The 15,471-nt window shown below is 52.0% G+C and overlaps 6 protein-coding genes across 6 annotated transcripts; 5 read left to right on the top strand and 1 right to left on the bottom strand.

The window, feature by feature from the left end:
- Nucleotides 1–440: 440 nt before the first annotated feature.
- On the top strand, nt 441–1,688 carry KRP23_2678 (L-allo-threonine aldolase; the record flags this gene model as incomplete). The annotated part of the gene is made up of 3 exons (XM_067887443.1): nt 441–631; nt 721–830; nt 904–1,688. The coding sequence occupies 3 exons, from the start codon at nt 441–443 to the stop codon at nt 1,686–1,688; spliced, it is 1,086 nt and encodes a 361-aa protein (XP_067750029.1).
- A 1,213-nt stretch (nt 1,689–2,901) lies between these two features.
- Nucleotides 2,902–3,477, top strand: KRP23_2679 (uncharacterized protein; the record flags this gene model as incomplete). The annotated part of the gene is made up of 1 exon (XM_067887444.1): nt 2,902–3,477. One exon carries the CDS (start codon nt 2,902–2,904, stop codon nt 3,475–3,477), a length of 576 nt encoding a protein of 191 aa, XP_067750030.1.
- A 3,096-nt stretch (nt 3,478–6,573) lies between these two features.
- On the top strand, nt 6,574–9,135 carry KRP23_2680 (uncharacterized protein; the record flags this gene model as incomplete). Its single annotated transcript, XM_067887445.1, has 1 exon — nt 6,574–9,135. The coding sequence occupies one exon, from the start codon at nt 6,574–6,576 to the stop codon at nt 9,133–9,135; it is 2,562 nt and encodes an 853-aa protein (XP_067750031.1).
- A 142-nt stretch (nt 9,136–9,277) lies between these two features.
- Nucleotides 9,278–11,320, top strand: KRP23_2681 (uncharacterized protein; the record flags this gene model as incomplete). Its single annotated transcript, XM_067887446.1, has 1 exon — nt 9,278–11,320. The coding sequence occupies one exon, from the start codon at nt 9,278–9,280 to the stop codon at nt 11,318–11,320; it is 2,043 nt and encodes a 680-aa protein (XP_067750032.1).
- A 416-nt stretch (nt 11,321–11,736) lies between these two features.
- KRP23_2682 (uncharacterized protein) lies at nt 11,737–12,324 on the bottom strand (the record flags this gene model as incomplete). The annotated part of the gene is made up of 1 exon (XM_067887448.1): nt 11,737–12,324. One exon carries the CDS (start codon nt 12,322–12,324, stop codon nt 11,737–11,739), a length of 588 nt encoding a protein of 195 aa, XP_067750033.1.
- A 1,669-nt stretch (nt 12,325–13,993) lies between these two features.
- KRP23_2683 (uncharacterized protein) lies at nt 13,994–14,305 on the top strand (the record flags this gene model as incomplete). Its single annotated transcript, XM_067887449.1, has 1 exon — nt 13,994–14,305. The coding sequence occupies one exon, from the start codon at nt 13,994–13,996 to the stop codon at nt 14,303–14,305; it is 312 nt and encodes a 103-aa protein (XP_067750034.1).
- Nucleotides 14,306–15,471: the final 1,166 nt, after the last annotated feature.

Here is a 15,471-nt window from a genome sequence, read left to right on the forward strand (position 1 = left end):
CGCCACACGAACATTCCCCTGCATGCCTGTCTTGCCGTTTGTATGTCGTCGAAATCCTGCATCTTGCGTAAGCACCCGAGGAGATAAGCGCGGCGCAGGCGAAAGTATCCATGCCGCTGCGCTGTGGAGGTGCTCGCAATGAGGCCGCTTGTATGCTACTTTCACCTGCACATAGAGAGAAGTTGCCGCCCAGCTGTGGTCTGCGCTCTCCAGGCGTGTGTCGACTGTCTATTTTGCTGCTTCGGCGTCATGTCGCTGCGACCAGCGCAACTCTGCATGCTAATGGTTTCACTACTTGTGCATAAGCGCGATCGCCCTGCAACCTTTGCAGCGGTCCGAGTGAGTGCGTCGTGGCGTCCGTCCATTCATCCGGTCTGCGTCAGCGCGAAGTGCCCCACGTGGCCCATTTTCAGATCCACCAGTTCGAGCTCACCACGATCATGACCAAACTGCAGCACGCCGTCATCAACTTCATGTCGGACACCATCACGTGCCCGACGCCCGGCATGCGCAAGGCCATCGCGGCCGCCAAGGTGGGCGACGACGTCTACGGCCTGGACCCCACCGTCAAGCAGCTCCAGAAGGTGGCCGCCAGCATGCTCGGCAAGCAGGACGCCATGTTCGTCCCATCGTACGTGTCCGCTTGGTTCTTTCTGAAGTTCGAAACGTTCGATCTGAAGTTTGCTAACGTCACGCCCGACTCTTTCCGTGGCTCTTCAGTGGCACCATGTCCAACTTGATCGCCATTGGTACGCACTGCCAGCGCGGCGACGAGGTCATTTGCGGCAACAAGTCGCACATCTTCACGTACGAGGGCGCTGGTGCCAGTGGTGAGTGCTCATTCCCACCTCTTAATTCGGCAATTGGTCGCTAACTGGTGGTTCGTGCTGGTTGCGTTTGCAGCGTACATGGGCGTCAGTCTGGCGACGCTCCCCAATCAGCCGGACGGCACGATCAAGCTCAGCGACATGGCAGCCGCCGTCCGCGCCGACGACATCCACTACCCGCGGACGTCGCTCGTGGAGATCGAAAACACACACAACACCTGCGGCGGACGGGTGCTGCCCCTCTCGTACATCCGCGAGGTGGAGCAGTTCTGCAAGGAGCACAACCTGAGCCTCCACGTGGACGGCGCGCGTCTCGCGAACGCCAGTGTCGCCTCGGGCGTCGCGTTGGAGGACCTCGTGAAGGGCGCGGACACCGTGTCTTTCTGCCTCAGCAAGGGCCTCGGTGCCCCCGTCGGTTCCATTCTCGCCGGTTCGGAGGAGTTTATCCACCACGCCAAGCGGCTACGCAAGTCTCTCGGCGGCGGTCTGCGCCAGTCGGGCCTGCTCGCTGCCGGAGCTCTTTACGCTCTGGAGCACCAGTTCGACCGCCTCGCAGAGGACCATGAGAACGCCAAGGCGCTTGCACACGGCCTGTCCACAATTCCAGGCATCGAGATCGACGCCGACAGCGTGGACACCAACATGCTGTTCTTTAAGGTTTCCTCGGACTTTAAGATGGACACACCCGCGCTCGTGAAGAAGGTCGCCGAGGAGAAGGGTATCGTTTTCGGCGGGTACTGGAGAGGTGAGGAGATTCGCGCGGTGACGAACCTGCATGTGACGTCTGAAGACGTCGAGTACACAATCGCGTCCGTACGCGATATTCTCGCGGCCAGCGAGTCTAATTTCCAGGTTGCTTAAGAACCATAGGGGCGGACATGCCTGCTACCTATTGCTTCGAGAAGAACCGCCCAACCACAGTGGTTAAAGCAGTGCATCGAGCCCCAGATTATTTCAATAAAAAGTGTTCATTGTAGTGAATCGATAAGTCTTGTTGCTCAGAGCAACAGTGCGTGGCGAGTACCACGGCAGCAATCAAAGGCTGGAAGCGCAGTACAATTGCTGCACCAAACACGAGCACCACCGAGGCTTTGCCAAGCCATTGCAGGCACGCTTGATCGACAGTGCTCGGAGGGTACCTTAGAGTACACGACGGACATTGTTTGGCGATGGCAAACCATTTGAAGTAGATGCGTGAGGACGGATTGGAGTTTCGCAGAGGCGTTATGGAAGTAGTTTTCTTGATTCAAGGGGTCATTCCGAAGCACATCCAATGATTTGGACGAGAAGAAGAACGAAACCTCGTGAGTGGACCTGAGACGAATTTTAAACAGTGGTAGACATATCTCGAGATTCCTGGATGGGACATCGGGTTGCATTGATCCATTTCCGACACTAAGATTTGTTTCGTTAGATGACATAAGCTTGATCAGTGAGCACCAACCACTGAGGGGACTTTTGAAGTTGAAGCTCAGAAAACTAGTCTAACTCATAAGCATTCAACCCTTCAATTTATTCTCCTGAGTTCGTCATTTGGCAAGATGCGGAAAAAGATTGCTGGTTGCCTAGATCACTTGTTTGCCGTCCAAATACGCTTGCCAACGCGTTTGAAGAGATGCATACAGCGGCGTACAGTATCACCATCCCTTTATCAAGTCAGTCAAATCTACACCAAGGCCAGAGCTCAGATTGACCAGTGTTGGACTGCTGGAATCAATGCAGCCAATGCGCTGCTTAAGAGTATGCATGCAAGAGGACAGGCCCGATGTGCACCCAGCGTCACCAAACGGAACTCGTCGGATGCGGTTCAGTGGCAACATCATATTGAACATGGAGCTCCAGCCATTCTAGGAATATGCGATGAAGCAGTTCAAGTCGACACTTTGGCGATGGTTGCTCTGATTAGCCGAGAAACCCGCGCGTGTTGGGGCAGCACGCCAATCAGTGCACCGCATGGGGGCATTTGCAACACGGGTTATCTTGGGATAAGATTCGTCGTTCTGCACCACTTGCCATTTCCAAATTGAAGGCGTCTCACGGAAGCAAGTACAGTGCACTCCAATCTACAGCTCCCATGTTTCAGCACTCGCCGCCCTCGATTTCGCCCAGCGGCACCAAATCGACCCAAGAATCCGCTGATATCGAGCGATTCCGTGCTCGCCACCGCCGAATGTGTCGTGGGAGTCAGTACGGCTCCATCACTACGTCACAAGTCGAGAGTTTGAATGCGGACGAGGGTCGCACACGGAAAGTCTCAGCCAAGTGGAGGCAGAAGCAAAATCGGTCCGGGTTCGATGACGGCAACTGGCCGGTTTCTGCGGGCACCGAGATGCACATTGGCTTCAATGCCTTTGACTTCTCGGCGTCGCCTGAGGCTTTCTTTGAGGAAGAGGCTGAAGCGTCCGTAGAGAGCAAAGCGCCGAGTTACGAAGACAACCAACAGGGCTGGCTGGTCAGTGCGGAGAAGGAGGTGACGACTATGGGTTTCAATAGTGCCAGCATGTGGGGCCCGATCGGTCTTCGGCTATCTACAGGGTCGATGCGATCCGCAAGCGTGAATCAAAGCGGGGTGTGGGGGGCACCTGTGCACTTTGCCAGCAACGACGAGCAGCAACGTGCCTTGTACGACAAACCTCAATATTATGCATAAGCCGTTGGGTGGCTGTTTTCGAATTAAACTGCATGTAGAGTAGGGTAACCAAGTAAACCGGATGAAATTGTGATTCTCACGGTTGGAATACTTGCAGCTTGCAGGTTGATCAATTACATTAGAAAATCGTTATCAATACAACTCTGACAAGTAGAATCGAGTGACGACGGCACGGCAAGCACGGCCCGGCAACCGAGAGGAGTGCCATGTCGGCGTTACTCAAAAAGTTACCCCAAGCATACGAAAAGATTTTGGGCCGTGCGAAGACCGAGAAAATCCAGCTAAAACTCATGGGTAGACTGTTTAAGAAAGTCGGAGAAACACCAGGAGAGACCGGGCGCCGGCGGTACGGTTTACAGATCCGATGAAATAGGCAGAGTACGAGCACTATGACACGTTTGATTGATACACATTTTCCCTGCTTTCGCGTACAGCTCGCTTAAATGGCAGCTCTTGGGACACGATCGAGACGTGTCGATGTCGCCGCGGTGCAAGTTTAGGCTCACCTTTGGCAACAAGAAAGCTGGTGTGGGTGAATGTGTGACTTCTCCGACGATATCGTGATTGTTAGAGTCGTTGTCCCTAGTGCTGGAGCCGTTTGTGCAACGAGGTCGAAGTAGCTCTTGTACTGGCCGAGTCGTCAGTTTGAAATCGCAAAATGAAAAAAAAAATTTCAGACCTGCTAAGCACTCGAGCCCAGCAGACCTCCCACAATGTCTGTGGTCGTTATCGATGACTTTCACAGCCCGGATCTTGAGGGCATCCTGTTTTCGTCTATTCGCCTTCGTAGTGGAGATTGAACTGCTTGAGAGTTCGTGACCATGTTGCGGTGAGCCGCTTGACTCTGGTATCCTTGTGGCAGTGTGGCAGGCGACGTCTACTCGTAAGCCCGGGGACACAGATGACACAGATGCCGTCCTGCTCGAATCCGCTTTGGTGCTTGGTCGAGCCTCAACCGAGCACATAAACTTGAGTTTTTGTGTGATAGACTTCGCGAGCGATTACTGAAACGGAACTGCACAAGTTGATTGGAAGTGCTGGCGAAAGTTGGTTGATTACCAGGAAATCAGCGGCGTTGGATGAGGTCGTCCCAATATTCAGCATCGATGTTCGTTGCCAGGCACTATCAAACTCTACAAGTACGCCTCACACTTGCAGCCAGCCACCATGCTGCCCAACCTATCGGAGAAACGTAGTGTTTCGTTCGGGACGGCGGTGCAAGAACCTGCCTTTATCTCGGCTCGACGGAACGCTTTGCTGGATCTCAAGAGCGTCAGTGCAATTCGAGTGTCCTGTTCCATGGACCGCAGTGAAGCACGCTACGCTATCGAGGTGTTCACCGATTCTCTGCACTGCCGGCCGACGACCGCGACCAATTCGACTGCAAGTGTATCAGCTATCAGTATTGACGCAGTCGTGGGACCCGAAGAATCGTGTCTGCAGACCCCAGCAGTCCGAATTGAAAGAACTCTGGAAGAATTCGCCGACCTACGCCACAAACTGTACCGAACTATGTTCTTGGCGCACCACCGGCAGTACTGCAAGTTCTGCCAAGCCGTTTTGGACCTGGTAATTAGCGGAGTTGATCCTAGCGGTATATTTTGTACACTGTTCGGCAAAGAGCGCGTCGCACACAAGCTCACCAAGTTCCTAGATGAACTTCTCGTGTCCATTGTCGAGAACGCCTGTACCAGCACTCGAGGCTGTTGTTCCGCTCAAACTTTGATCCCAGAAACTTTACACGCTTTCCTATTCACCCCATCGGCGACGAATAATACTGCCTAGATGTCATGCCTTGATAATAGTTATTGCGAAACCACCTCGACGACATGAACAAGAATGCGATCTTTGTTCCCCGTATTTTCCACACACACATTTTTGTTGCATTGAGGAACCAGAGGAGCAGCTGATCGAGTTACGAGAATGTGATTCGGAAAACGATGATTACAGTGGAGGGGAAGAGCTACATCGTGTGGAGCATTACGAAGAGAATGGACGAAAATGAACGAACACGATTGCCGCCTGTGCTGGGAAGTGGTATTCCTGTTGGCAAGCTTCACGTGTATTGAAGTGAGTGAGGTTGATCAAGTCACAGACCGCGACGCCATGACAAAGTTGCTGTGCAATCAGTCTGTCTATCGCAAGAGTAACTTCCGTCGTTTGACAAACTCCAAGTTGATTTTGGGAGCTCGGCGCTATAGCAACTAGAGTCCCTGTGCTCGGCCTTGGCTGCGTCTAGAGCCCAAACAGTTAATTGAGCTTGCCAAGCTTGTGGGGCGCAGGAAAGTACGTTCACGATACTGGAAAGTGTTGGTCAACCGTTCCTCCATACTCTACTCGATCCTGCTCAAGCGGCCTGTTCATTTGTGGTTTGGAGTTCATGGATTCTAAATGAAATAGATCATCACTGTTTGTTACGAGCTCAATCGGAGTTTTGTGCAACAAGAGGACCAGATCACCGTTCGAATGCTCTGCAGATGAGTTCCTCTTCAGTAAGCTGTATCACGGAAAAAACCGAGCTGCTCCCTGATTTTGTCTCTTCACGTTGCTGACTGGATTGATGTAAAAAAAAAGTTATACAAAACGTACCTCGCGACTGGGCTGTCACTTCACTTTAAACCCGTCGACGTATATAAGAGCGAACCTTTGTCGTCGCTTTTATCTCTTTATTTACGGTTTAGTGTCTGTTGGATGTTGTGCAGAAAGGGAAATGACCCGAGTCATCGTTACATCCGTTGGATGAAGTAATTACCAGCATCAGTACACAGCTTTGACCAGGACGCGCTCGCCTTCGCGCACATTAAACACCTGCGCCACCTGTATCTGATTCGTCAAGATCAATGGCAGCTTTTTGACGGCCGACGCAATGTGGTTCTAAACATGATTATCGTAGACACGGATGCAAACCGACGTAGTCGAGAAATTCCAAGATGACGTTGAGAGGGAGAGCAAATAATGGCCTTCATTTCGGTGGCGCTGTTACCGTTACCAGCATTTTTAGTCCCTAAATTCAATAAAAGTTGTTTTGGTTGTTTACAAATTAATGTCGACCACACGACATGGTATTATCAAATTCATTCCCGCCAAAAAATACAAATGGCGGCCGAACCGGAACGAAAGCGGCAGCGGCTGTCGTCGTCCGAGACTCCGTTAGTGATGGACGTGAACACTCCCGCGAAATGGGATTTTCTAGCTCCATGGTGTGAAGAACTGCGAGGCCAACTGGTTTTCCCCTTGAATGGCTACATCCGAGTGCTGGGGCCTCGTTCCAAACGCGAAAAACCATTTCGAATCCATGGGGAAGACCCCGAAGAAGAAGAGGAAACAATTGATCCAGAAAAGGAAGAAGAAGACATTGAATTCGCTCTTTGGAGAACAAGAGAGGCTATTGAACTGTTGTCACTTGTGGCCACAGTGGACAAGAAAGCGTTCCACATGCTCATGACCCAGCAGTGTGGACTGACACTAGATGACGACGAAAGTGACGAAGAAGAGGAGGAGTTTCGACTGGTAGAAGAAGAGGCTGATTTTATCATCAGTGACAGTGAAGACGAAGAAAACGATGAAGAGGAGAACGAGGAGCAGGATGAGGACAACACTGACGCGGTTAACGGTGAGCTCAGCGACGAGCATGAGCGCGACATAGACGTATACGTAAATGAATGGGATGCTGCAGAAGAGGAGGAAGATGACGAAGATGATGACGTATTGGTGCTGCCTCCTGACGCTATGAAGGTTGAACGGCGACTCGAGCACAAGAACTTCGTCTTGCCACGCTTCGAATTCATATCGTTGAACTGGTTTCTGAGTGATCAAGAAATGCCCAATACTCGAATAGAAAACTGGGAAAAGTTTTGTCTGGCTGAGTACCAACCAAGCGAAGAGTACAAGAAGGCTAAAGCACGCATTTTGAAGCTGCAGGCTGATGCGCCACGCAACCAGCGGTTGGTGGAAATTTCGGTGTCACTTGATTTTAGCGGCTGGACTGATACGGCAGAAGAACTTGCGGAGTGTATGACGCAATTAAGCACATTCATGGAAACTGTAAAGCACCGCAACCAAACACTGGAAATGATCTCAGTGGAAGCACATGCACGTAGTGGCTACGAGACTGCGTTTGTGTACCGCATATCAACAGTGTCGGTGCTGATGAGTCACCGTGACAACTTCACTGATTTGCTAGCCGAACGTGCGCTACAAGTGCTGGGCAGCGGTGTTCCTGTTGGCAAACTCCACGTTTATTTGAAAGATACGTCAAAAGATGACGCTGACAAAGTTGCAAGCCGTGCAGCCCTTGGGAAGCTGTTCGCTGGGATGCTAGTGCATCCACCTGATGCACAGAGAAATGTGTTGCCCTCCTTCGCACAACTTACGATTGATTGTGCAAATTCAGCGCCGTGGCAGTTTGAAGCGCTCTGCTCAGCATTATCCGCCTCGCGAGCTCCCATCGGCCAGATGCGCTTGACAGATATGTGCGCGAAAGATGGCATACGTGCGCAATACTGGAAATTACTGGCAAGGACATTTTTCCACACACGCTCGTGCAAACGTGGACCCTTCTCGTCAGTTCGTGGCTTGGATATTCCCAATGCAGAGTTGACATTGGACGATCTGGCCGAGGTTAGCGCTGTTCTACAAGAAAAGGACCAGCAAGCCACCATCGAGCAACAATGGGAAATCTGCGAGAAAAGTTGGCTTTTGCGCGAAAACACGCCGCTGCAATTCACTGAGAAAGAAGGCGAGGAAAGGATTGTTGTGACGGGGGATCCTGTAGGCTTGCCGTTTGATACACTTGTGGAACTGGTGGGGAGTAACTCGGATGAGAGCAATGATGAGAGTGAAGCCAACAAGCTGGATGTGATTGTTCCCGGCTATGGACATTGTAGCGTACCTCGTAAAAGTGTTGTGGCTGTGACGACCCAGAAGCAAGAGCAACCAGAAGGCGAGCCTCTCAGGTCTCTTTCTCTTTCATTCAGGGCAGATGCAGAGGGAGTAGAAGGACTGATCAAGCACGTTGGATGGTCTCTTCGTGAGCTGTCGTTGTCATTCCACCGTGAGATGGACGTCGACGCAGTGGTACCGACAATTCTGGCCTCCTGTCCAAGCGTAACCAAGCTGTCGCTTTGTGAAAGCTTCATCGATTTGGATCTGTTTTCCACCGTGTACGAAAGTGGCAGCGACGATTTTCCAACCATTTTATCGTTGAACTTTGAGGATGTCTACGCCATTGGCGATGGGGATGGAAAGCTGTTTATGAAGCGCCTTGGAGATCCCACGACCCGTTTGGGAAAACACTTGAGAGAGCTCGCGATTTACGCCGAAGAGTACGGAGAGCCACTGGACCACTCCACACTCAGTGAGCTGTGGGTAGCCATGGGCAAGAACTCAACCCTCGAGAGGTTGGACATCTTCGTGTCGCGCACAATGTTGAGTGCTATCTGGAAGGGTCGTCTACGACAGCTCGACGGCCAAATTCTGCCCCCACGCCCACTGCCATCTCCCAGCAAGCTCGCATTCCTCAGCGCCACTCGCCCTCAAGATGACAAAAATGATGACGAGCCCATCCCAGCAATCCAGCAATTGGACCAACGCGTGCTGTCCCTCATTTTCGAATTTGCCGCCACTCGTGTAGTTCGATCCGTCTTGGTGCGCGGCTAAGTTGCCTTTTCAAAACAATTCCTTCGCAAGCCAAATTCCTGATACATTTGTACCCAAATAAGAATGCCTATTTTAAGTAAACCACCCCAAATTTATACCGCCAGGTTTTTCACCCATTTCCAAAGCCAACCGAACGAAGCCAATGGAGGCTGCTCGTCGGCCTCGCGGGCGTCCTCCGTCGCGTTCCTGGGCCTTCTTCACGACCGTCACAGAGCCGCAGAAGCAGCCGTCGGCCACGTGTCGCCACTGCCAGCAACTGGTGCACCACCACAAGAAATGGGGCCAGGCGCGCACCCATTTGATGAAATGTGCCCAATTCCTACAATTTATGGAATCGCTGCCGCCCATGGACGTCCCGGAGTGGTACCTGGCCGAAGTCACAAGACGACAGCAACATTTGGTACTGAACCGAGGCGCAAATATACCCATTTTCCAGGGCCCAATTCCGACCCAGACCCCGACTCAGACGTTCAAGAGCATCCAGCCCGCCGTGATGCAGATGCCCATGATGCCAAATACAGGAAACAACGGAGTGAAATCGATGGAGAAGCTGAATTTCAAGAAGATCGAGGAACACGTGGCCATGCACTTGTTCACGACCATGTCCCCGGACAATTTCGTAGATGAGAAACTCGAGTTTCCGTTCTTGGCACAGGCTTTTCAAGTGTGCGGTGGAGATTTTGCTTTGCCGGACAAGGAAAAGTTGATGACGGAGGTGCTGGATCGGTGCTATGATAGTGTGAGAACTCGGGTGGATGGGTTTTTCAAGAGTGGACTGGTGCCGGCTTCTCTGTCGTACGAAAAGGCTCCTGCGAACTCGGAAGGCGGTCTGGTGATGAACTATATGGCGAGCTTGGCGAGTTCGGAAAAGTTCCCAATGTATTTGGAGTCGGTTGAAGTTCCTAGTGATGAGGTCGCACATGTGGATTGGGCAGCACGAGATGTAGCGCGTGTGGTGGAGAAATTGTCGTGTCCGGTTGCTGGGTGTGTGATGCCCTGCTCTTCTCCGGAGAGTCGACAAGTGCGGCAGTTGCTGGAGACGCAGTTCCCAGCCATGTACTTCCATGGATGCATGCGAGATGCTTTGCTCACGATTGTTCGGCAGCTTTTCGTTCAACCGGAAGGAGGTGAGGCGACGCCATTCTGCCGAGACCTGCAGCAGTTTGCGTTGCAGTGCAAGGACCTCGTGTATTTTGTGCCAGACAGCGAACCTCTGACTTATTTTCCCGAGACCGCTGCGAACACAGAGAACACAGCACACGTGACTGTGAGGCGCCGATTAACGGTCGAAGATGCTTTCTCAGCTGTCCTACAAGCCGAGGCGTTTCTGGACGTGGAAGGACTGGAAAATAAGTTTTTCTCGAGTGGAGATAGTATAACCATTCTGCATAAGCAGCTTCTCGAGTTCGTACGCAGCCCAAAGTTCTCGGAAAAGCTGCGTAAGTATCTGGATGTGGTACGTCCTCTCCACGAACTTCTATCAGCATTTCAGGGGAGTTCCAATTCATCGCCGCTGCCATTGTCAGAGGTGTACTCTTCATTTTCGAAACTCTCCACCGAGTTTACATCGAGTGCGTTGCTGCTACCTGAAGAAAAGTCCGTACTGCGAACGCTAGTTGGGCATCAACAGGAGGCTGTGCTTGGAACCGCACACGAACTGGCTTACCTATTGGACCCAGTGCTGCTCGGCGAGGATTTCTCAGTCGACAAAAAGTCCCAGGTGGAGCAGTTGCTGTTGTCTTCGGTTGGGGTCAACGGCGCCCCTCTCTCGGAGACGAACAAGGAAGTACTATACACACAATACAAGGACTACCAGAAGACTGCTTTGCACCAGAAGACGGCCAAGGTGGACTCAGTCGAGTTCCGCAAGCTGAAAGAGCGCAAGAAATCCCCGCTACAGTTCTGGTTTTGCGACGGCGCTAAGTGGTCTGCGCTGCAGGCTATCGCTTGTCGCGTGTTCGTGATGCCGGCGTGTGCAGTCAGCTCAACCCACGCGACGGGTGTGCTGCCACACCAGCTTCGTGCACAACTTGGCCCGTCAAAGAGCGATAAACTGGCGCATGTTCGAGTAAACACTCGCCAGCTGCAGCTCGCTGAGGTTGCTGTCAGCTCGCTGGTTTCTGTAGTGCCAAACCCGCTAAACGATAGCAACTCAAACGACATTACGGCGTCCATGGTCGTGTGACTACGCATGTCGAAAACACCGAAACGCATATTTTGATGGTCTTCTTGCACATGTAAAACCCGAATGATGGTTCTTTGCCACCAGACAACATCAGTTTCCCGGGAAATAATTACGAGACTGTACTTCTTTTCTATTCGCCGAGTCTCCTTTCCTAGCAGAGCATCCGTGCCCTCGTAGTGGAGTCGGTTAGCAGCGGATTGCTGCGCTCAAAACCAAGACGGAGGTTTTTGAAACGACATCGGCAGTGGGCCACTCGCTCGCTGCGGAGTAGGTAAGGAAGATGAATCAGTCTGCAAAAAAACAAGTAGGGCATAAGACCACCCCAAGCGTATCGTTCCCCCTTTCAACAACATGTAGCTCTTCTGGCACGCGAAGGGTAGCAACTCGAAGAGTCGAGTCGGCCAACATGTATTTCCTTAGTTCGATGAGTTTACAGCAGCACTGATGCTCATATACAGAACATAGATCAAAGCTGCCAATGCACCTGCTCCAAACAGTGCAATCACAGCACGTGAATAGATCTGCGTCAAGCCATTCTTGGCCAAATACCCCCCAAGCCTGCCAGCACTCTTTTTGCTGAGCGTCGACGGGTTTTTGCTCAGTAGCCCTTTGAGTTTGCTGTTCTCCTTGATGTTCTCGACATTCTTTTGGGTGAGCTTGGTTGGATTCTTTCCCAATAGTCCTTTGAAACGACTAAAAACGGAGTTCCTGTTCTTCTGTGATAGTGTCTTCAGCACGCTGGTATTTGGGCCTCTCTCTTCACTTTGGACGTCGTTCATGGGCTTCGCAGCACTCGTGGCCTCGACGCTCTGTAGATCCCGGAAGCGAATTGTTGATAATTCCGCGTGATGAGCTCTTTCCTCGGACTGCCCGAGGCTTACGTGGTCACCGTGGCGAATGGAGTGAACCTGGGCACGGCTGTTGTCATCGGTTTTCTTCATGCTCAGTCCATAGCAATTGGTAGTGAACACGAGCACAACTACGAGCAGGAAGTTAAGATGCATCCTGGGTCGGTGACTTGGGCGCCCCAACGAGGTTAAATTCAGAGTGAGTGGGAAAACCTAAAAGCTAGGCCCCTACTAACCCCGTAAGCATCAAACTACGCGGCCACCGCGTAAACGCAATTATTACGTGGTCCCGATACGAAGTTCGAAGTGTGTAGGTACCGGTACGCTATAAATGAGACGATGTCAAGCATGATTCATGCGCTTTCGTACGACATATCTTGCCTTTTGAGAGCTGCCGTGTCTTACGTTTTGCCATCAATGGGAATTATCATCGAGATTTACACTAGGTTTTAGTATGTGTCCTATTTTCTTGCCAACAATTTTTTTGATGTGCATTTCGTACGACAACTCGTCGTACGATAGACTGGGCTATATCATTGGCTAGAATTGCTCAGAGCACCTCACATAGTCTCCAGTTCCCAGCCATCAGCCCTCAGCCCCCAGCATGTCCCCATACCCCATCCCGTTCTGTGCTATCGTCCTCCCCCTATGGCCCCACCATTATTGCGAGAAGCAATGGTGCTACTCCGAGCTCCTCAACTCCACCCACCGAGTCTCTCAACGCAGAGAACGTTCGCCGCGCATGTACAACCTCCAGGACTCAAACGGCTTACCGCAGCTATCGCCGCGGCATTACTGCATGGATCATGCGACTAAGACGGATTCGGCGAGGTACTTAGACTCTAACGGTGGAATTGACGTCAATGTATTTACGCCGAAAGATTTTGGGGCCTTTTTGCTAGCTAAGATGAACGGCACTGAAAAAGCTCTCAAGGTTACAACCCTCAGCGGCTATCGAAGTGCTATTAAAGACATCTTCCGGCAGAAGAAATTGTCACTCTGTCGCCTACATTGATGACATGAAAACATTTTTCGCCGATCTGAAGCGCATCGAAGCTGAGCGCAACTAGGGAGGAGCAGGCACAGGTGACCTATCTACGAGGAGGAAGCGGCATACCTATTCAGAGTGGCGAATTATGATGCAGCACATTTCTGCAGCAATTGAGCGCAAGACTGGAGCCCAACCACCTACCTCTATGACTGAACAGCAAGCAGCGATGCTGCGTATTGCTGGGATGAACGGTCTGCCGATTAGCTCTTCTCGTCGCTCTCGTCGGATAACACAACTCAAGATCACCACAATGCTTCGTCTAGTTAGGGAGACAGAACACGAACAGAGCAACAATGTAGCATCTAGACAGAGGAAGAGAGGACGCCAAGCATAAATGCACTTACTTGAGCACTCAGTGTCAGTTTTGGCGCACTTGCCGGATATTTTTGACCAATGATATCGCCTAGATAGCACTGTCGTCAAACTGTCGTACGAATGCTCGACACAAGTGATAGATGATCTCCTAGGCTGCGATATCCTGAGCTGTTCACTCCACAGACGGATACAGTTCCCAACGCAATCCAAAATATAAAAAAAATACTTCATATTATGATTGGAATGGGAAAAGCTGGAATATCATTTAAGAAGCCCAAAAATGCAAATCGACTTCTTGCTTTTGACCTAACTCATCTCCAAAAAAATGGATCGCACAGGACTTCTGCACGAGAACAACTGCCAGTGCGAGGTGGACGAGGACTACATCGAGGACTCACGGTCCTAAGCAGCATCGTTCAGTACTACGACTACGCGCTGGGCATCATACGGGACATCGAGATGCCCAACGGCAGCAGCCTCACACAGATCCAGCAGGAGATGATCAAGTCCGCGGCCGATGCTCTCGGACTCTTCCACGCGCAGTACATTTTCACTACCGGAGTGTTCGTGGGGTCTTCGACGGCCGGCACGCGCGTGCAGAAGGATGTCCAGTTTCGAGGTACTGTTCCTGCCACCGAAGAGCCCATGCCGGTATCGCATCTGCTAACGCAGTGGAAGCTCGAGGTGGACCAGCTCGTCGAGGACAGAGAGATCGACGTGGTGCTGGGTCTGGGCTCACACTGTGTAGCTGATTACAGCAGGGCGGAATGAGTCCATGTGCGCGAACAACCAGCGATTGGGGTGTAGGCGCCTGTGACTGCTGTCGCACGACCCTGCGTTGCCGACTCCAACCGGGATCTCTATTGTGCGCAGGTGAGGCAGCGAGCCATCACGGACGAGATCAAGGTGGACGAACGGTACACCCTGTCAAGTTGCCCCCGAAGGAGTTGTTGCTATGCTGGCTGCGAAACAGAGCGAGTATGATGTGTTCGCTCTATGACGCGTCGACTTGTTGGCTGCTGGAGGAAAGGAGGGCGCTGCTGACACTGTCGTTCAGGAGGAGGCACCAACGGGTCGCTGGCAACGACCGATAGGGATCGACTGTCGGAAATGCTGTGGGTAGAGCAGTAAAAAGCTGCTCGCCAGAGTTGTGTGCACGCCGGCATCTCTGGTCGGATACTTGACCGCGAGCGTAGTGGCAAGCAGGATGGAGCTACAGATATCCCCGTACCTGCACGCGTCAAGGGTAATACCTGTTTCGTGGTGAAAGCTACCACTTGAACCGACAGCAGGTCGCAGCCTCCATCGCATCCACTTCTTTTTTGCGCTTGGTCGCTACAGCCAGAAACACAGCAGGAATCTGCAAGACTATCTGGTAGAATACGTACGCCAAAGTGGATCAATGCTTCGAGGACATCGAAGGATACGGGCTGAGCAAGTTTTTCGACATGGGTGGAGACATTAAAGCCGGTTTTCGAATGCTTTACAAACGATAACCTCCAGAAGGGGTCATATACGGTACAGATCTGCTTTTGGAACATATGACATTTTTGCGCGGATCGGCTTTGAGATCTGAAAATGCACGGTAGCACGTAGGCAACGTGGAGCCTTGGCCGGCGAAGCGCTTGTGTCGGGGAGGGTTCATTTGGTAACAAGCAGACGCCAGCGCATTCTCTCCTGGGCACTGTAGGACCTCCAGGCAACGTCGGCCCTCTGGGCAGCGCCATACCCGGCCGTACAAGGGGTTCAGTGCGGCAAGAGGTCAGCACGTGCTACTTCCGCGGCTATAAGTACACACGTTCTTGGGCATCCTCCAGGAAAATCTCCTACCGCTGCAGCCATTGGCGCCAGGGCTGTCCCGGCACGATGGCGTTCTTCATTGCCACCATGGGGTACACCGCCGGCCGCCCCCACACTTGCCGCAATGTCGATGCTGC

Source organism: Phytophthora ramorum (genome assembly GCF_020800215.1).
Source record: "Phytophthora ramorum isolate Pr-102 chromosome Unknown Phyram_PR-102_s0002, whole genome shotgun sequence".
In the NCBI taxonomy this organism is placed as follows: domain Eukaryota; phylum Oomycota; class Peronosporomycetes; order Peronosporales; family Peronosporaceae; genus Phytophthora; species Phytophthora ramorum.